This window comes from Dermacentor variabilis, chromosome 9, assembly GCF_050947875.1.
Source record: "Dermacentor variabilis isolate Ectoservices chromosome 9, ASM5094787v1, whole genome shotgun sequence".
Lineage (NCBI taxonomy): Eukaryota > Metazoa > Arthropoda > Arachnida > Ixodida > Ixodidae > Dermacentor > Dermacentor variabilis.
In genome coordinates, this window is record NC_134576.1 from 92050347 (window position 1) to 92071423 (window position 21077).

The window sequence follows — 21077 nt, forward strand, 5'->3', positions numbered from 1 at the left end:
GCTGTTAGTGCGACTAGAAGCGCTGAACAAATACGTTTTTCACGGTGCACATGTCTTGGGAAAACTAGGTCATTAAGTCAGTTTGCAGTTAAACTAAATCGGGATAGGAGGGCATTTCAGTGGTGACCTGCACGTTAATTTGGAAGTGTTTTTTGCTAATTAAGCGCTAAATGAATATGGCTAAACACGCGCTTCTGGCTGTTTAGAAGCGTTGTACGAAATGCTTACAAAGTTCTGCTTCCGTGAAGGAACGAATTCAAGCAGCAGCCTTATGATTGTACGAAATGGAGGCCACGTTGTGGGCGACGAGTACCGAAACTTCGGTGCGTAGGTTCATTAGTTAAGTATTCTGAAAGTAATTACTGCATGCTTGTTTTCCTGTTATATTTATGTGTTATAAAGGACGCGTGGTTGGTTTCCTAGGTGAACTGAACAGAATCCGGTGAACTGAACGAGGCACACAACTTTTTTCATAATAGCCATTTTTTGTGTGAAATAGATGATCAAAGTTTAAAACGTGTAGGTTGATTAGTGACTATACGTATAAAAATTATTCAAGCGTACTAGAGCATTAAGCGCATATGTTACAAACCGCGTAGAAAGTTTGCCTAATATCTTGGAACGAACTCAACGTGTTACTAAGATTAAATTTCAGGTGTTTAAAGGCCATCTTATGAGTAATTAGTGGGCGAAAACTTAAGAGAGTCATTTAAGTACCAGCTTAACTGGAAGCTTATCATCATCAGTAAAAAGAAAGGTGCACAATCAGGGCATTCTATCGGTGCTAAAATATGGGGCCGAAACTTGGACACTCGCGAAGCAGCTCGAAAACAAGTTTAGCACCGCGCGAAAAGCGATGGAACGAAGAATGTTAGGCGTAACGTTCAGAGACAGGAAGAGAGCGGTGTGGATCAGAGAGCAAACGGGGATAGCCGACATGCTAATTGGCATTAAGAGAAAAAAAATGGAGCTGGGCAGGTAATGTAATGCGTAGGTTAGATAACCTGTGGACCATTAGGGTTACACAATGGATGCTACGAGAAGGGAAGCGCAGTCGAGGTCGACAGAGGACTAGGTGAGGTGATGACATTGAGAAATTCGCATGCGCTAGTTGGAATCGGTTGGCGCAGGACAGGGGTGATTGGACATCGCAGGGGGAGGCCGCCGTCCTGCAGTGGACATAAAATACGGCGATGACACGTACGCACGCACACGCACCCACGCACACATATACGCACACGTACACACACTCACATACACACGTACACACATACACACACGCAAACACACACACATGCACACACACACACACACACACACACATACACACCCACACACGTGCAAGCACACACACATACACACACTCGCACACACACTCACACACATGCGCTTGCAAGCACAAACACACACACACACATGCACGCACACACATTTACACACTCGCACACACACTCGTACACATGCGCTTGCAAGCACAAACACACACATACACGCATGCACGCACACACATACATACAGATACACACACACACACGCATGCATGCACACACACACGTACCCACACACGCAAACACACATACACACACGCGCGTGCAAGCGCACACACACATACACACACGCACACACACTCACACGCATGCACACACTCAAGCACCCACGCATACACACGCATGCACGCACACGCGCACGTACACACACACGCACACACACACACACGCACACACACACACGAGCGCGCGTGCAAGCACACACACACGCGCACACACGCACGCACGCACACGCATGCACGCACACACGCGGCGTGTAAGCACACACACACGCACACACAAATACACATGCACAGACGCACGCACACGCATGTACGCACACACACACTCACACGCGCGTACAAGCACACACACACGCACGCATACACACGGGTACACATACACACACGCATACACACATGCATACACACGCATGCACACATACACTCTCACACACGCGCGTGCAAGCGCGCACACACACACACACACACACACACACACACACACACACACACACACACACACACACACACACACACACACACACACACACACACACACACACACACACACACACACACACACACACACACACACACACACACACACACACACACACACACACACACACGCACGCGCGCACACACCTTGTTAGTGTCCTAAGAACTTACTACACTGAGTACACATTTAGTGGAGATAGGGATCTTGTCTAGGGTGATGTTTGGCGAACGTGTAATATTTTTTGGCTTAGTTACGAGCGTTCGGAATACGAAATATTAATTCTGTCCCTGGTATTCGTGCGTTGTATTTGCGCTGTAGGTTTCTCCGGGGTATTCGACTAACTAAATGAGGCACCTTGATTAAAGTCTATAGGGGGTGTTTGTTTTTTAGACCGTACATCTTTTCTATGAAGATGTAATGAGCGCAGCGAACGTGGCGTTCGTGCAGATAGCTGCAGAAGTACATACACCGAGGCGGATGCACTTTGCCGCCAATAACGTAAGTTTCAGAATACTAATAAAAATGCATTAACTTTTTTTATCATTTAGGTGGGGGTTGTTGTTCAAAGGCTCATTTGGAGACAGATACATTTTAACGCACACCCATCTTTAAAAAAAAACAATCTTGAAAATCTTGACGATAATATATGGCGCATATTATCGTCAAATTTCAAAGCTCAATCGAGGCAACATGATCGAGCGCGTCCAACTGCTCGTTAGACGGCAACGCGTCCCGTCAAGACGTGTGGGGCGGAGTTTGAACGATAGCGTGCCGCGGCAAATCCTGAGCCCGACACGCATGCGCAGGTGCTTGCAATGCAAAGCGTGCCACATCGATGATGATGATGATGAAGCCTCAATCAGTGGCACAAACCCACTATGGGCGATAGGCCACGAATCGGGTGGTAATATGATTGAATAAATAAGAGAATTTCGTTAATAAATAACTAACACAAAAAGTATAGCTGATGCGACTGGCCGAGGCGTTCGGTTTCCAACTTCCTCGCGCTTGTCATCACGGGGCCTTTCGGTCCGACATGACAGCGGAGCCGCCTTTCCTGCGCTTCCGAGGCGCTCGGTTTCGATATCGCCCGGATTTACCGTTGAAATTCGGTCACGCATATCTCGAATTAGGTGCTACTTGCAGGATATTCTATAAAAGCAAGGCACGTTAAAATGCGACTTCCTTCAGATTCGTCATTTATAAGTTGTCCCTAGGGCACTAATAAGAAAAAAATTGATTAACAAAGTTTTAAAAATTATTCTCTTGAAGCTCACGTTATTAGCGGAAAGTATGTTCGCCTCGCCCGTGAACTCCTCTGCGAAAACACCACGCTCACTGCATGCGCTTATGGCCTTTTTATGAAAAAATTTGTATTGTCTAGAAAAAAAAAAAAAGAAAGAACAAACACGGAACACCCTGTATTTGGTGAACGTGATGTAGAGGCTAAGGTTGAGGCGTACGCCTAGTTGAAAGCGTTGAGCTAAGCACGGCCTTTGGGGTAAATTACCTACGCAGGGTGCTCAAGAACGTTGCGTGTTTTACGAACGGCGCAGAATTTAGACAGCTTGTCTTGGGAGAAAGACAAGTGCCATCGAGGTGTAATGTAGCGAAAACGAGGAGACCGAAGTTATGACTGGTGGGATCGAGAACGAAAATGGTTGTGACTGCAAAACAGATTTGGTAAAGAAAGAGTCTCAATCTCGTGCGCGAAAGCATTGAACGGCCATTATCTGCTATGTTACTTAGCGAGCCGAGAGAAATTTACGTCACACCGAGTTTACATTTGATGCAAATACGGGGATTGCTAAGTGTAAGGTGTGACGAAATGTTACCGTTTTTTGGTTTATGCTGTCTAAGCTGTTTAAACTACTATTTATGAAATTTTATAAGCTATTTATAGGCTGCTCACGAACAGTCGTTTTCTACCGTCATCAGTGGTTATACGAGGCACGCACGGCGTCCTCGGTGAGCTAAACAAGGCACCGCATTTATGTTTCGATTAAAGAGCGGGGTAAGTATATGGGTGATGCGTACGTCGAATTTAAGGTGTTGCTTTAGTTACATCGTTAGTGGCAAGTTACTTACGCAAGCGCACCAGAAGGTAATAGTACGTGTCTTTCGCGGGCGGAGTATGGTGTGGTATGACTGGCAGTCCCGGCAGAAGCATAGCGGCCATTTAAATCAAACTGCCTGAAAGTGGGGAAACATTGTGGCTGAGAGGCGTGCGGAGGTAGATGTCTGTGGGGAAATAGGGCCTATGGTAAAATTTTCTCGAGCAGTGGTCGAAAGCGTTACTTGCGGGGAATGTTTTAAAACGCGGAATTTATATACAGACAACGGAATTCTTTAATGTGACTGTTTCAATGGAACTTCACCGAAAAGTTAGCGGTCATATCCTTCAAAGTCGCACAGCTCTGCTGTATTTTGTTTTAACAAGCGTATCGTTTTCATTTCTCTCTTGCTTAGTGTGCTCATTTACATCGATGCTGTGTAGTGTAGTGGTTCCACTTGTAGTCTAAACGGTACTTGTTTCTATGATTTTTTTTCTTCAACATCTTTGTTCAACGGTCTATACTCCGGCAACGTGAATTTCCTTATTTTTCGTCGCAGCTCATTGTTGACCCCATGTTTAACCAGGGTTTCGTTGCATTGCTTGTTTCTGCGAAACATCAGGCACAATTACTGTATTTAGAACATGAATGAATGAATGAATGAATTTTCCCCAAGCTTCACTCCCCCCCCCCCCCCCCAACAATAAGAAATAAGTTATCGCACTCCTACACGTTCAACAGCTCTTCACAGTGAGTGCTGTCGCCAGCGATCACTGAATTCCATATGTAGAGGTATGCACAAACGTTTTTCAGAAACACCGTGTAATTCTGCTGATAGCGCCCGTGTACCGTATGTTGTGTAAACGATTATCGTTGCGTCCATTTACGAGGAGGGAAAATGCGCTTGTTGACATGCGGCACTCTTTCGAATTATCATGTCTTTTCGAGAAGCCTTGTGACCTGTAATCACATTAACTTAACGTGAGAACTGAAAGCCTCCCTCAAGGCTACGTGCTCTGACGCAGCTCTTCACAATAAGCCACTGCTACGCATTAATAAAACAATGATCTTCAAATGTCAAAACAATCCTTGCCAATGCAAGGCTAACGTTCGTTTGATGCGGACGCATGAGTCGCTGAACAATACACTCTTCTCTGGTGTCGCTTTGGCAATGTTTAAAAAGGTTCACAGTTATTTTAACTGAACTTACATAAAAATGAGTTAAGGGGAAGCATCAGTGTTGATGCATACAAAGAGGAAAAATGAGTGGCATTTGGACAACAAAGGACATTGCGTTATGAAAAGTTAAAGGATACATTTAGAAGTAGCCCTAGTTTTTAGCCATACTTAACGAATATTTAATAATGTCTGGATAAATGCAACACTGGTGGCTTAGCTTCAGCATTGTCGAAAAACAGCTTACGGTACATTTCTTCTGTTAGAACTAATTCTAATATGTTCAACATAGCTACCACCATCATGCTCCAGGAAGCTTGCACGCTGGCTTATTTATTTTTTAATTTTTTTCTGTAGCGCTGATTAATCTACTTCAGACCCACCCCTTACATAATACCTCCTTTTGCATGTGTATTCCTGTATTTTTTTAATACTGCAGTTTCGACACTATTGCATTGACTATTTACAGCGTGTGCCTCAAGAAGAATCTAACGGTGCAAAAACACATTTGAATGCACATGCATACGTTCAGAGGTGTTCAGGAGGGTACAGCAGAAATCACCCTAAGTCTGATTAGGATTTCTGCGAAACGAATCAAAACTCCTGATGTAGTGCTAATGCAGCAGTCTAAATAAATGTCATCGGAAAAGTGGAGTGTAGTAACCTGAAAAAGCACACACCAATTAAGAATGCATCAAAATAACCGTGGTTAACATGTTTTAGGATAACACCAAGAATGCCGAAGGAATCGCATAAGAGACACAAAAGTCAAATTGAAACCAGTGCTGCGGATGCCTACAAAGCGGAGAAAGAGCCATAAAAAGGAAAACTTGTTATCCATTCGCGAGTAGCCGAAGTCGCAGAGGAAGTCCACACGTTCATGCCAGAAAATAAAGCTTCGTATTTGAAGGAAAACTTGTCTCGTTGCGGGTCCCAGCTTCACAGAACTTGGGATCCACGCCTTTCCAGGGCGGTCGCTCTACTGTCTGAGCTAACTGAGAGCTCGCAGAGCAAGGGAGAAATAACTGACGACTGCAAGCACAGGGACATCGTCTGGTGAACCTGATGCAATAAGTCATTAGAGTTAGACACACATCATTGGACACACATCAGATGCTTTTAAGGGTTAGGTAACAAAACGAAATGATAAGCTTTTGTGCGGTGAAGATAAAATGAAACCTCAATAACAAAAAGAAAATTGCTACGCAATCGCAACAGCTCCAGAGAACAAATACTTTTTCTAGATGATGACTTTTCTCCTGATGTACCAAGAAAGAAGACAATGGTTTTGAGATATCTATGTACAGAACAGAAAGAGGCCAGAAGTTGCGCCATTGTTTGACGAAATTGAACATAAGTGGCGCTCGGTACGCATTCGGCGATTCCTCGAACCGACCATAACGGGTGATCAATCACCTGACCGTGCGAAAGTGCTGCTTGCGAAGGACTAAACGATTGGTTTGAGTGTCGGGGGAGTCTTCGACTACCACTCTAAACTCTCGTCGCTTTGTTAATGGGACTGTAGGTAACGAGCACGTTTTCACTAAGCGAACGTGAGAGCATGAGCACTTATGAGAAACGCGACTATACAGCGTGTCCCTACTATTATGCACCAAGATTAAAAAAATATGCAAGTGCCACGTGGCTGGGCAGAACCAAGGTAATGTTGTTTGCCGTCCGTTGGAGATACTCAGATTGTTTTTTTTTGCATTCCGCCGAATTACATATTTAGACCGAATTAATAAATAAACTTCTCAAATATCATAATTAGATCGAAATTGTCAACAAGAAAATTGTAGAGGAACATGAAAAACTCGCCGATACAGCTTTCTGTTGCTCCGTATGCGCTACATAAACGTGTCTTTCTGAGCGTGAAAGAAGCTCGCAAAATTGCGGCGTGACTGACCGCTCGAGGCACTTTTCGTGTATTTGCGGGCTTCTTTCCCGCTCGGAAAAAAATACTTTTGTGTAGCACGTTTTGAGAAACGGAAAGCTTTATTGGGAGTTTTCATGTTGCTCTAGAATCTTCTCATTGAAACTTTTAATCTAAATATGATATTTCAGAAGTTGAATTTATTAATTCTGTCTAATTATGTAATTAGGCGGGATGCAAAAAATAATCTGGGTATCTCTAAGCAATGGCAAACAATATTAGAGAGTTTTAGATGAAGGGGACGCAAGCGTTGGGGCCCCCTAGCGCTTGGTGCTCGTCTGCGCATGCGCAGTGCCGTGGCCCCAAGCGCTAGGGAGCTCCAAACGCTTGCGTCACCCTAATCTAAAACTCTCTATTACCTTGGTTCTGTCCAGCTACGTGGCAGTTGCATATTTTAAAATTGTGGTGCATGATAGTTGGGACACCTTGCATAACAGATTGTGAGATGTGCATGTCCCCCTTTATACAACGTGGTGGCGTTGCCATGTTTATTGATAAGAGAGCCCTAATTATACGGTCCTTCATAAAGCGGCTGACTCTGAAAACGTATGGCGTAAAAGTCTTGGGGTGCAGGCTAGGTGACTGTTTGTGACCGCTTCATTTCAAAGGGAATAATAATAATAATAATAATAATAATAATAATAATAATAATAATAATAATAATAATAATAATAATAATAATAATAATAATAATAATAATATCAGCAGAATTGTATCATGCCCCTTGTCACGCTATATGAGATGCGTGGCACGTAGCGTCGATACGGGCACACATTGCATTGCAAATGCATATTATTGTACCAGGTGGCACGCCATGTAGCAGTTGTTTAGGTAGCGACACAAGGTAGATAAGTTTTGAGGAAGAAAAAGAAAATTAAGGAAATGTACACGCACACACAAATAAAAACGCTAGACTGAAAAAAAAAGCATGTATAGCATGTCTGAATAAATCAAGCGGGCTGGTTGACGATTTGTCAATCCCCCGTTTCAAAGGGGATGCCAGTAACGTCATCATACGCAGCAGGATCGTATGATGTCACTTGTCATGTAATCTGAGATGCGCGCCGCGTAGCATCAATACGTGCACACTCTGCATTGCAGTTGAGTTGTATTCCATTAGTTGTCAGGACATGTAGCAGTTGTATCCTATTTTGCCACGTGTCAAGAGTGAGTGAGTGAGTGAGTGAGTGAGTGAGTGAGTGAGTGAGTGAGTGAGTGAGTGAGTGAGTGAAAAAATTTTTATTGGTTCCAGCAAAACGCGATAAAACGCGCACCCGGCTGATCCAACGACGGGACTGACAGATTTGGTCTGCCGGCCCGATCGCGGGCGCGCTGGACGGCCAGGATTTGGTCCCCAAAGACGGGACCTCGCACGAGCGCGTCCCACTGTTCCTTCTTGAACTTCGGGCCCAGCGACCTGCACTTTCAGAGCATATGAGGCAAAGTAGCAACCTCTCCACAGGCCACGCAAGAACAATTCGGATAAATCTCGGGATATATGCTGTTAAGGGACGCCGGATTTGGGTAGGAGTTCGTTTGCGAGAGTCTGAGCGTGACCGCCTGCGGCCTGCTTAGCTTGGAGTGAGGCGGCGGAAAAACTCTTCTCTCTAAGTAAGAGAATTTAGTAAGCTCATTGTGCGTGATAGGAGCGTCTCTGCGTCCGGGGAGAGAGTCGCCCGATCCGAGGCCAGCGCGGTCGGTAGAGCCACGCGCAGCCTCGTGGGCAGACTCGTTGAGGTTCAGAGGAACCCCCTCAATCGCCCCGACGTGGGCAGGGAACCAAATGATGGAGTGTACGGAGGTGTCGCCGTGTTTGGCGCCTTTCAGAGATGTGAAATGTGCGCCGCGTAGTCTCGACCCCTGCGTTTACTCTTCAATACACGTCATGGCGCCTCCTCGCAAGACACGAACCTCTGCTGAAGAAGCGAATCGTAGAGCCACAGCAACGTCGGGCTCGGCAAACCGCTGTGCAGAGAGAGCAGCACAAGCCGCAGCTCGCCGTCGACGCCGGGAGGCCATATTGTTCTCGCGAAAACGATGCGAACACCCTCCACTGCGTGCTGCCGAAAATGGAGGTCCTATGGGGCCATTCCACCAGCTTACGCTGTGACTGTGCTACATGGGCCGTGCAGGCCTGTGACATTTTTTTTACCGGAGGGCATATCTTCAGGCTATACCGAGGCAGCGGCACGCACGATCAACGCTGCCCTTTGAACAAAAGATCGCTGACGGTTATCTGGCGCAGCCTAAACAGTGGATTGCGTCGCACCGGAGCATTCGGCACAAACTCGTTAAAAGTGTCATATCGGGTCGACGTGTTGCGCGATCGAAACCCGAAGCCTGAACAGCCATCTTCTCTTCCCGGATGCTGGCGAAGCATGAAAGGACTCCGGCCGAAGAGATAATGGTCGGGTGGGCGTAGCCGGGAGAGGGCGAAGTGTCCCACTTCCGCGGTCCTTCTCGCGCCAGCGGATGCAAGAGGATTATAGGAAACGCATTTCACTCTTTCGGCGGGAAGTCTGCGTGCTCCGTTGCAGTTTGTGTAGGTTCGAACTCCCGCTGGACGTGGGGCGGCAGACCGGTGGATTCGAGAATTAATGATCGACGTGCGACCCGAGGGGCCTTTCTTAAGGTGTCTGATCTACTGAAGACAATTGAACTCACAACATAAATCGCTCTAAAGAGGATTTACGGGCGGCTTTGACATTTACGCAAGGTGAGCAAACTTCGTTTATTTTTAAATACGATTTTGCATTTTCTTTTCTGCTTGGAGAGCCGCGTTGAAAAAAAAAGAGAGCTGCGATCATTGTAAAAAGAGGGGAAGAAAACCCACACTTTTTCAGGAGACTGGAAACTGTTGCTTTCTGTGGAAAGTGATTCGTTTTGCTGAGAACTTGAATCATTGTAGTCTACTTTTCACGATTAGTTTTTCTTTGCGTTCACAATGTGGTTCTCTCAACTATGGCTTTGTCTGTTCTCTGACCCAATGCTTTTTCTATCTTGCTGCAGTTGCACCAACTCTGGCATCGCTCGAATTGATTTGTCCAAATACCGTAAACGAGCGCATAAGAACTTTTCAGACTGCATAAGATACTGCTGCACACATATTGCGTGTAGGGCCATCGAATGGGCCAGAGGATAATCGAACTGACTATGGAATACATTGCATAATTTTTGAATAATGAACAGCCATTTGAGCCATTAATACACGACGGTGCTTACATGCTAGTACGTTTATTCACAGCTTTAGAAATCTTCTGTCGTTACCTTGCATATTACGAAGCATTGTTTATTAACCGCACAAACGGAGCATTTAGAACAAATAAGTAGCTTGTTTGCATACTAAGCACTCTTCGTTTAGTGCGAATGATATCGATATAGCCGGGAAAACCTTGTTCTCTGCGCGACGTACTGCGTGCTTCACTGCGCAACATCAAGATTCTCCAAGAGAAAAAGACCCAGGACAAATAGCTGCCTTGAAGCAGCTTGACGGGGTTCGGGGCCCGTTTACTTCTTGACACCAGTATATAGTTCAAATTCTTGCTCCAATATTATGTTTGATCATGCACAGCCGACGATTTAGTATAATCAAAAACTTAAAAAAATATTCGTATTTGCGGATAGTGACTGTTTGGTTCGAATACAGGATTGAATTGGGCAACAGTAGGTTCTTTATTCAAGAAGTTTCGAATAATCGCACACTTATAAAACGTAGTATTCACTGCACGCCCAAGTATCATTAATGTAACTCCATAGAAGCGTGCTGTTAGGCTGTGTTCATTTCACTGAATAACGTCGCTCGAAATGGGGCTTTACAACAAGAGATGGCCTCCAAAGGCTTGTACGTCAGGACTACCGCTTGTGGCTTGGCGTGGCCTTCACGAATGTATACTCGTTTTGAATCGGAATGGCCAACAGCCCTACATGCGATAACTGTAGCTGTGAGGAAACAATCCTCCACCTTCTCTGTGAGTGTCTCCGCTTCAGTGCGCCCAGGAAAGAACTTTCAAAAGTGTTAGATAGTCTTGACAAACGGCCTTTGTCGGAGGTAAAGGCGCTGGGACACTGACCGAGACCGTCCTCAACACAGAAGGCTTTGAAAGCGTTGCTGCGCTTTTTGCGGAAGACTGTAGTTAGAGACAGGCTTTAAGTACTGCCGTATTCTGCTTTCCCCTTTCTCTTTTATTTCTGCCATCCTTGACGGCGCTAGCGCCGTCAAGGATGGCAGAAAAGTAGGTAAGTGAATGAAATTAGGAAATTTGCAAGCGTAAGTTGGAATCAGCTAGTGCATGACAGGGGCAATTAGAGATCACTAGGAGAGGCCTTAATCATGCAGTGGGCAAGAAAAATAGGCTGATGCTGATGTTCTCCACAGCTTAGGAACGTCAGTATCTCATAGAAAAATAAATTTACCCTGTCTATAGACTTCTTGTAGACGGCTCGAAAAATTAAAATTAAAGAGCAAGCTTCCACACATCACAAGAAACACCCGTATGCCCCCACATCTAATAATCCTGTATGAACATACGGGGGGGGGGGAGGCACGCCACATATGATATATGGGAACATGCAGGTATTTATAGGCAATTACCATACATTCATGTGGCTGTATTGAATATGGGGCATATATATAAACGTTCTTTTTGATGGGGCATTAACTCATTTGACAAATTTTACTTGCAGGCACTGAATCGACATGCACGGTTATGGGAAAGCGCTCCTGTGCCTGGCCTGCTTTGGGTTGCACCTCTTTGCGGACACGGCAGCAAACCCAAGCAATGAAACTGCACCCTTGGAGCAAAGGTATAGTGTATAGTTTTTCGTAAGTACGGACCTCCAATAATTGGCCACAGAAGGACTCGGACCCTAATTAGGAAATCTGATCTCACGCTAGAGAAATTATTTACCGTCCGCATTTGGTGTCCCGACAGGTGTGATAACGGTCGGTGTGATATGTGATGAGCAATCGGTGGCTGCACGGGGACGGTCAATTATCGATGGCTCATATACACATCTCTCGTGTGAATTTGGGCTTGTTTGTCTTATTGCGGGCTGCTTGCATTCGCACCGTGCACTGTCCCATCTGCGAGTGCGACAGTTTTGTCGTCTGTTCTCCGATAAGTATCGTCTGAGTTAGGAGCTCGCCTTACACGTATATTGCGCACTTTCACTGTTTGGTCGTTTTGATCAATAATTATTTCGCAAGGTCGTATGTTATATGAAATTTTACTTCCTGCATTAGTGTGAAGGCCCACTGCGTTTAAACTGGAGGCCACCTATTCAAACATGGGTGAAAAAATTGGCGGTTTCGGTCTAAGGACGAAACACTGGCTGCGATGGCCAGGTTTCGTGTCGCGCTTGAATTTGTTGGACGTTGTTCCAACTGTACGCGGGTCCGACTAACGCGGACGCTATATATACATGGGTGCGCTATGGCATCTTGAGACGCTTTAATACGCCGAGTAGGGCCTCTAATGACATCGCAGAGGCCCTACACGCTGCCCGCAATGAGCCGCGCCGCTAAAATTATATCACTTTCACGTTTGAGCTCTAATATCGTTCTTTTGAGCTTTTTGATTTAACAGATCGAGAGGGTTTAAGATAAAAGGCATGCGCAGTGAGTGTTACGTTTAATGACATTTGTTTATGGGCTGCCGTTCTCAAAATCCGGCGGAATAATTTAGCCAGGAATGTAAGACCTGGCATGAGCAACTCTGGCGACAGAATAATGTAGCAATATAACGTGCACATACAGCGTGGCAGGGCAAATTGCATAGGTATACCTAAATATATGCACAGCCCCACGGCAACGCCGACGATGAAAATACGCTTGGAGTGTCCATATAATTGCTTTCGCAATGAAAAAACGGAAATATGAGTTTTGAAATTTCAAAGGTGAACAATCTTTTTGTAATGTTTTATTTGCAATCTGCCAAGCTACGTATACCTTTTCGCTTGCTTCGTGTCAACGTAACGGTTATTTTGCATTCTCAGCGAAAAACGACAGCCATGCCTTGCTTGCACGGCGTCAGAGAAGCTGTTTGATTATAGAGTTGGCTGCTGCATTTGCGTCTTTCTATGCCTCCAGCACATGACATAAACAGACAAAGGAATCAGTTCTATTTAAATGCACTGCGGTCCTCGAATGCACCCTAATTTAACAAAACCGCTGCCTCAATGGCCGCACTGTTTCTTTGCGCCATTCGTAATCTTTCTCACTGCTGGTAATAGCCATAAAGAAATGCAATTAACATCGATGAGGTAAATTTTTAAACGAAGTATACTTTTGGAGGAATCACCTCCTCTGTAGTTTGAGGACTGAACGCAAGAAATACGCAACGTAGAACAATTATTAGCGTTTAATTTCAGCACAAATATGATGCACACTCAAGAAAAGCTTACAGACGTGCTTTTAAATGATCGTATACATTGTTTTCTCTTGCACCCTTTCGTGGTTCAGTCCAGTGGAATACAAGTGCGCGAATGAACGAATGAATGAATATGGATAATATAAGATTGAAGTTACGCCTAATCCGGTATAACCTACGGATTACCTTTCGCTAGATTCTATCCCTGTCTTGTCCACCCCTCACGACCGGCCGATCCCGGTGACAACGTGTATTGGCGGGTCGCCGTTCGGACCGCCCTGACGAAGCGCGGAAAGCATTGCCATTGCAATAGAATTGCTGCCTTACTGCGGCCCTAACGCATTCTTGCTGTCCCATTATTCAGGGTCACGGACGACGCACCGCTGTTCCTGACACCGTACATACTGAACGGGAGCATCGACGAAGCTCAGAGAAGGAGCAAGGTGGACCTGTTCGAAAGTCGCGTAGGAGCGAAGGCGCATTCGGGCTACGTCACCGTGAACGAGAGCACCGGCAGCAACCTGTTCTTCCTCTACGTCAAGGCTGCCAATGTACGCGCACTGCTGGTGGGGCACTCGAGCGGTATACGAACAGAAGCTTAGAACGACAGAAAGCTGAGCTAGTTGGGGTAAGGATTCGTTATGCAAAAAAGAAGTGGGGCGTGAAGAAAGGACACAAGAGTAGAGACCAGACCTCGTTCGGGGTTCGTGTTGTACACTTCTCTACTCTTGTGTCCTGTCTGCACGCCTCGCTTCTTTTTTTGCATAACGAATACGAACAGAAATTGGCATATACCGTGGGTCACTCGTCGCTTTTCTGTAGGCGACACGTTATCGATTAGTGGTGCGCGAATAGCAATCTTTCAGGCTGAAGCGGACGCGAATCGAATTGTGCCAAAATCGAACATCGAATACTTTTGGAATACCCAACAGAGATTTTCACAAATGTTTTGGAAGGATGTTACCCGCCGTGGTCGCTCAGTGGCTATGGTGTTGGGCTGCTGAGCACGAGGTCGTGGGATCGAATCCTGGGAACAGCGGCCACATTTCGAGGGGGCGAAATGCGAAAACGCCCGTGTACTTAGGTTTAGGCACACGTTAAAGAACCCCAGGCGGTCAAATTTCCGGAGTCCTTCACTACGGCGTGCCTCATAGTCAGAAAGCGGTTTTGGCACCTAAAACCCCATGATATAATTTTTATAAATTTAAATTTAAATGTTTGTTCATGTTCTAGAATTCGCATCCAGGTGCGACGTCCGCAGCGCCACTGGCGGCGTCCTATAAATCACGCCCGCGTTCTGAGACGCCTGGCAGCTGCCCGAGGCGCTGTTCCTTCTGCAAACAAAAAATAAACACATAGTCACTTTGCGTGCTGCATCGCGCCAGCATGTGGTACAAGCCTATGGTTGGTTAGAACACCGCCAGAGGAGTTGGAGCGCAACACCAGATCTCGTTAAGTCTGTGAATGCATTAACCTTCGGGCGAAACTGCCAATTTCGTTTCCTTCCGCCGCTGTTTGTGTGGTCTTTAACTTCATCTCAACCTTCTCTGTTAACCCCCACGTTCCTGCACCGTATGTTCCTACAGGTAGAATGCAGTGATTGCACCGATTATTTTTTCAATGATAACGGCAAGCTACCGGTAATGATTTTTGTAATGCCTGCGCCTTGCGCCCCAACCCGCTTTCATCATCATCATCATCCTGGTTACGCCCACGGCAGGGCAAAGGCCTCTCTCATACTTCTCCAACTACCCCGGTCATGTACTACTTGTGGCCATGTTGTCCCTGCAAACTTCTTGATCTCATCCGCCCACCTAACTTTCTGCCGCCCTCTGCTACGCTTCCCTTCCCTTGGAATGCAGTCCGTAACCCTTTATGAGCATCGGTTATCTTCCCTCCTCATTACATGTCCTGCCCATGCCCATTTCTTTTTCTTGATTTTAACTAACATATCATTAACTCGCGTTTGTTTCATCACCCAATCTGCTCTTTTCTTATCCCTTAACGTTACACGTATCATTCTTCTTCCATAGCTCGTTGCGTCGTCGTCAATTTAAGTAGAACCCTTTTCGTAATCCTCCAGGTTTCTGCCCCGTACGTCAGTACTGTTAAGACACAGCTGTTATATACTTTTCTGTTGAGGGACAATGGCAACCTGCTGCTCATGACCTGAGAATGCCTGCCAAACGCACCCCAGCCCATTCTTATTCTTCTGATTATTTCAGTCTCATGATCCGGATCCGCAGTCACTACCTGTCCTAAGTAGATGTATTCCCTTACCACTTCCAGTACCTCACTACCTATAGTAAACTGCTGTTCTGTTCCGAGACTGTTAAACATTACTTTAGTTTTCTGCAGATTAATTTTTAGACACACCCTTCGGCTTTGCCTCTCCAGGTCAGTGAGCATGCATTGCAGTTGGTCCCCTGAGTTACTAAGCAAGGCAATATTAACAGCGAATCGCAAGTTCTCCATTAACTATTATACCCAATTCTTCCCAATCCAGGTCACTGAATACCTCCTGTAAACACGCGGTGAATAGCATTGGAGAGATCGTATCTCCCTGCCTGACGCCTTTCATTATTGGGATTTTGTTGCTTTCTTTATGGAGGACTACGGTGGCTGTGGAGCCGCTATAGATATCTTTCAGTATTTTTACATATGGCTCATCTACACCCTGATTCCGTAATGCCTTCATGACTGCTGAGGTTTCGACTGAATCAAACGCTTTCTCGTAATCAATGAAAGCTATATATAAGGGTTGGTTATATTCCGCACATTTCTCTATCACCTGATTGATAGTGTGAATATGGTCTATTGTTGAGTAGCCTTTGCGGAATCCTGCCTGGTCCTTTGGTTGATGGAAGTCTAAGGTGTTCCTGATTCTATTTGCAATTACCTTAGTAAATACTTTGTAGGCAACGGACAGTAAGCTGATCCGTCTATAACTTTTCAAGTCTTTGGCGTCCCCTTTCTAATGGATTAGGATCATGTTAGCGTTTTTCCAAGATTCCGGTACGCTCGAAGTCATGAGGCATTGCGTATACAGGGTGGCCAGTTTCTCTAGAACAATCTGCCCACCATCCTTCAACAAATCTGCTGTTACCTGATCCTCCCCAGCTGCCTTCCCCCTTTGCATAGTTCCCAAGGCTTTCTTTACTTCTTCCGGCGTTACCTGTGGGATTTCAAATTCCTCTAGACTATTCTCTCTTCCATTATCGTCGTGGGTGCCAATGGTACTGCATAAATCTCTATAGAACTCCTCAGACACCTGAACTATCTCATCCATATTAGTAATGATATTGCCGGCTTTGTCTCTTAACGCATACGTCTGATTCTTGCCTATTCCTAGTTTCTTCTTCACTGCTTTTAGGCTTCCTCCGTTCCTGAGAGCATGTTCAATTCTATCCATATTATACTTCCTTATGTCAGCTGTCTTACGCTTGTTGATTAACTTCGAAAGTTCTGCCAGTTCTATTCTAGCTGTAGGGTTAGAGGCTTTCATACATTGGCGTTTCTTGATCAGATCTTTCGCCTCCTGCGATAGCTTACTGGTATCCTGTCTAACGGAGTTACCACCGACTTCTATTGCACACTCCTTAATGATACCCACAAGATTGTAGTTCTTTGCTTCAACACTAAGGTCCTCTTCCGGAGTTAAAGCCGAATACCTGTTCTGTAGCTTGATCTGGAATTCCTCTATTTTCCCTCTTACCGCTAACTCATTGATCGGCTTCTTATGTACCAGTTTTTTCCGTTCCCTCCTCAGGTCTAGGCTAATTCGAGTTCTTACCATCCTATGGTCGCTGCATCGCACCTTGCTGAGCACGTCCACATCTTGTATGATGCCAGGGTTAGCGCAGAGTATAAACGTACATTTTCACCGGTTCTGGAGGCTGAATCGAAGTCAAATTCTTTTTGCCAGGTTATTGAATAGTAATGTTAGTACCTTTGTCTTCTGCACATTCACCTTGGGTTACTTCTGAATGGAAAAGCTTCCTTTTACGTGCACAAATGCGAGCAAAAGTTCGAAGACCACGGCATCAGCAAGAACTTAAGATATTTCTTGTAGAGCTGCTCCACAACCCGGAATTGCTTCAATATGCGCTAGATTCTTTATTTTTGTGAAGACGAGCGCGTAGGCTGAACCACCTGACTTCAACCAGCATGTCCAGGCTGAGAAGAAAAACGAATATTTCGTGGCACCAATGACATCCAAACTTTTGTCTCGGGTCTGCACATCAAAAAGCCTAGGAGCCAAGAGCCTATTCTCAAGCCCTCACTACACCGTCTTTCATAAAACACGTGCTGGCACGAGAGATTTAAGACCAATTGATACAAGTGCACGCAAATGACGCAATTATTTTTACCGTTTCTCTCTCTCTCTCTCTCCCCTACCCTTTATCACAGAACCGAAGCGGCGAGACGCCGCTGGTCCTGTGGCTCGAAGGCGGTCCCGGCAAGTCGGCGCTGTTCGGCCAATTTCTCGAGAGCGGACCGCTGGGCATCGGGCCCGACGGGCAGCTCTATCGGCGGCGGCCGACGCTTCAGGAGGAAGCGGACGTCGTCTACCTGGACCAGCCCGTCGGGGGCGGCTACAGCTTCGCGAGGGACCGTCGTGGCTTCGCCCGCACGCTGGACGACATCACCGACTCGATCGAGGAGTTCCTGCGGCAGTTCCTCGTGCTGTTTCCAGAGAACAGAAATAGGCGCTTCTACGCGATCGGAGAGTCGTACGGCGGTGAGGAGGGGGCGACTGTGATTTGTCGCCAGATTGCACAATGTCATCGGGAACGAGGAGGAAGCAAAAGTGGTAAAAAGAAAATTGGGGCCAAGGGCACGCCCACACTAGCGCGGGAAGAAAAATAATGGGGCCGCGAGTGTGGCGCGTGGGGCAGAACGTGCTCTGCGGAAGCGGAAGTACGTCAACTCCTTTTTGACGTTTTCCCGCAACGAATGGTGCTGTTTGGGGCTATTTTTCGCGGCGTACCGCAGAAGCCGAACGCCATTAAAGAAAAGTAATCTAATCTTTCACAACGGCAGGCGTGCTGCAGGGAAACGCCCCCTTCTCTCGACTGCAAGACCGGTGTCGTTGTGAAACGCCACTTGAGACAAGCTAAGTGTTAAGGCCGTCTCTTGAAAAACCAAGCGGCAGGGACGCCCGCTAGTGTGGCTGTGCCGCCGCCCACGCGCGCTTGCAGCGAGCATTCCGTCGCTGACGTTTTTTACCGCCAGCGTGGTCGCAAACTTCTTGTATATTCGGGGTCTACGAAGCAAATATAGAAGGCCAGGAAGGGCGCGCAAGCCATGTATCCCCAGCGTTTCGTACCTCAGCGCTTTCGTCCAAAGTATGAGAGTCAAACGATTTGTTCTGACTTTGTTCGTGAAATGAAAACTTGAAAGCGAGTAATGTTTTTTCTTGCGCGCGCGCGCGCGCACACACACACACACACACACACACACACACACACACACACACGCGCGCGCGCACGCACACGCACACACGCGCACGCACACGCACACACGCGCACGCACGCACACGCACACACACACACACACACACACACACACACACACACACACACACACACACACACACACACACACACACACACACACACACACACACACACACACACACACACACACACACACACACACGCACGCACGCACGCACATGGCATCTGAGATAACATGTTCACGCTGCCTTTCATAATCTACGACGCATGCAGCATCTAGCTGTTCAAAACTAATGACACTTGGAAACTTGTGCATCGAAGTGTTTTACGTCTTTGTGGTGTAAAGAGTTAAAAGTTAAAGCAACGAGACTTTAGAATTAACGTAAGTTCTTACGTTCGACTACTCGCGCATGTTTTCATCTCAGCTTAAAAGAAAGAAAGAGATATAACCACGTAATTGTTTTTCGACTTCAAATCTCAACTCCTCGTTTCCCTTTTTTCGTTTGTTCCAGCTCGATCAGCGCTTGGGATCGTGAATCGGCTGCAAGTTAACCGGAGCCTTCCATTGAGAGTATCAGGGGCGATCCTCGGAGTTCCTTTTATCGCCCCTCTCCTGGACCTCATGGACTCTTCGGACTACCTGTACAGCACCGGACTCATCGATGGCCGAGGACACCGGCTCTTCGCCGAGCGCTTCCAGCAGATCAAGCTCGCTGCCGGGTTCAACCGTACGATAGCCGCCGCACTACTTCTGAAGACGGTGTTCAACGCGAAATTCGACGACGAGCCGACCCTCTACCAGCAGCTCACGGGCTACACGGACCACGGGAGCGTGCTGCGGACGAGGCCGGAACCGGAAAGGCTCAAGTACCGCGATTACGTCACGAGCGACGCGTTCAAGAGGGCCATTCACGTCGCCGGAGCGACGCCGCTGGAGGCTCAGAAGCTGGCCTTGGGTTTAAGCCTGGCGCAGAGCGATTACTTCACCGACATCAGCGACACGTTGGCCAACGTCCTCGACTCCAACAGGGTGCTTCTGTACACGGGGCAGATGGACACGGTCTTTCCGGCGGTGAACACCGACCGGTACCTGCGCCAGCTGAAGTGGAGCGGTCAGCTCGAGCTCGAGAACGCGCAGCGCGAGACGTGGTACTCGTTCGCCGATGCCCACAGGCCCGCGGGATACGTGACTCGCGTGCGAAACTTGACCTACGTGCTGGTCTCTCGCGCCGGCCATCACGCCACCTTCGACAGGCCTGAAGCGCTGTTCGACCTCATGTACAGCTTTATACACGGCAGGAAATACAGAGCGTCGTGAGCGTGTCGCATGTGGGCGTTTCTTGTTTCTTGTACTTGCCTTTTCACGAGCGGCTTCGACTCGTTGACTGACTGTGCACGCCTCTATACCCTCTCTCTGTCTCTCCATTCTCTCTCTTCCCCTTCTCCCTTCTCCCAGCGTAGGGTAGCCGACTAGACTCTAGACTGGTCTAGACCTCCTAGACCTGCCTTCCTTATATATCTTCCTCTTTCTCTCACTTCCCTCTCTCTATTGTATTTGCCGCTGTGTTCATTCTGAACGTCGCTGTAGTACTGCGGCTAAGATTCGACATTATTTTTCGCTTTTAATTGGTACCATTTGACAGTTTCAGGAGCACTATATACAGAGAAAAACGTAATTTTTTTTTACAACACCATGAGCAAGAACAGATGCCAACTTCTGAGGTACAGCAGGTGAAGATTTGGCGATGTACGAAGCGCCGTTATGTCGCCGGAAGTTGCACGACGAGAAATGAATTATCTCAGAACGTAAAGCAGTTCGCGGTGCTACTGAAAATCACGGCGCACTCGAAGGGTCAGCCTGTAATTTGTGCGTGCACAGTGAAAAAGCAACAACAAATCTTACTGCTATACTGCAATACTGTCGACGATGCTTCCAGAATTCATCTTGCAAACACTTCTTGGGCGAATTAAATATATTCTTTAGAAAGGTCTTATAGGGCTGTCGCTAAATCCCCAGGAATCTCTCGCCACGAACTCGTATAGTATGTCCTGTTTCGAGA

General features: G+C 46.7%; 1 protein-coding gene across 1 annotated transcript; it reads left to right on the forward strand.

The window, feature by feature from the left end:
• Positions 1-9715: 9715 nt before the first annotated feature.
• LOC142558447 (venom serine carboxypeptidase-like) lies at positions 9716-20335 on the forward strand. Its single transcript, XM_075670581.1, has 5 exons — positions 9716-9906; positions 11874-11993; positions 13923-14109; positions 17969-18299; positions 19530-20335. Exons 2-5 carry the CDS (start codon positions 11887-11889, stop codon positions 20333-20335), a joined length of 1431 nt encoding a protein of 476 aa, XP_075526696.1. The 5' UTR covers positions 9716-9906; positions 11874-11886.
• Positions 20336-21077: the final 742 nt, after the last annotated feature.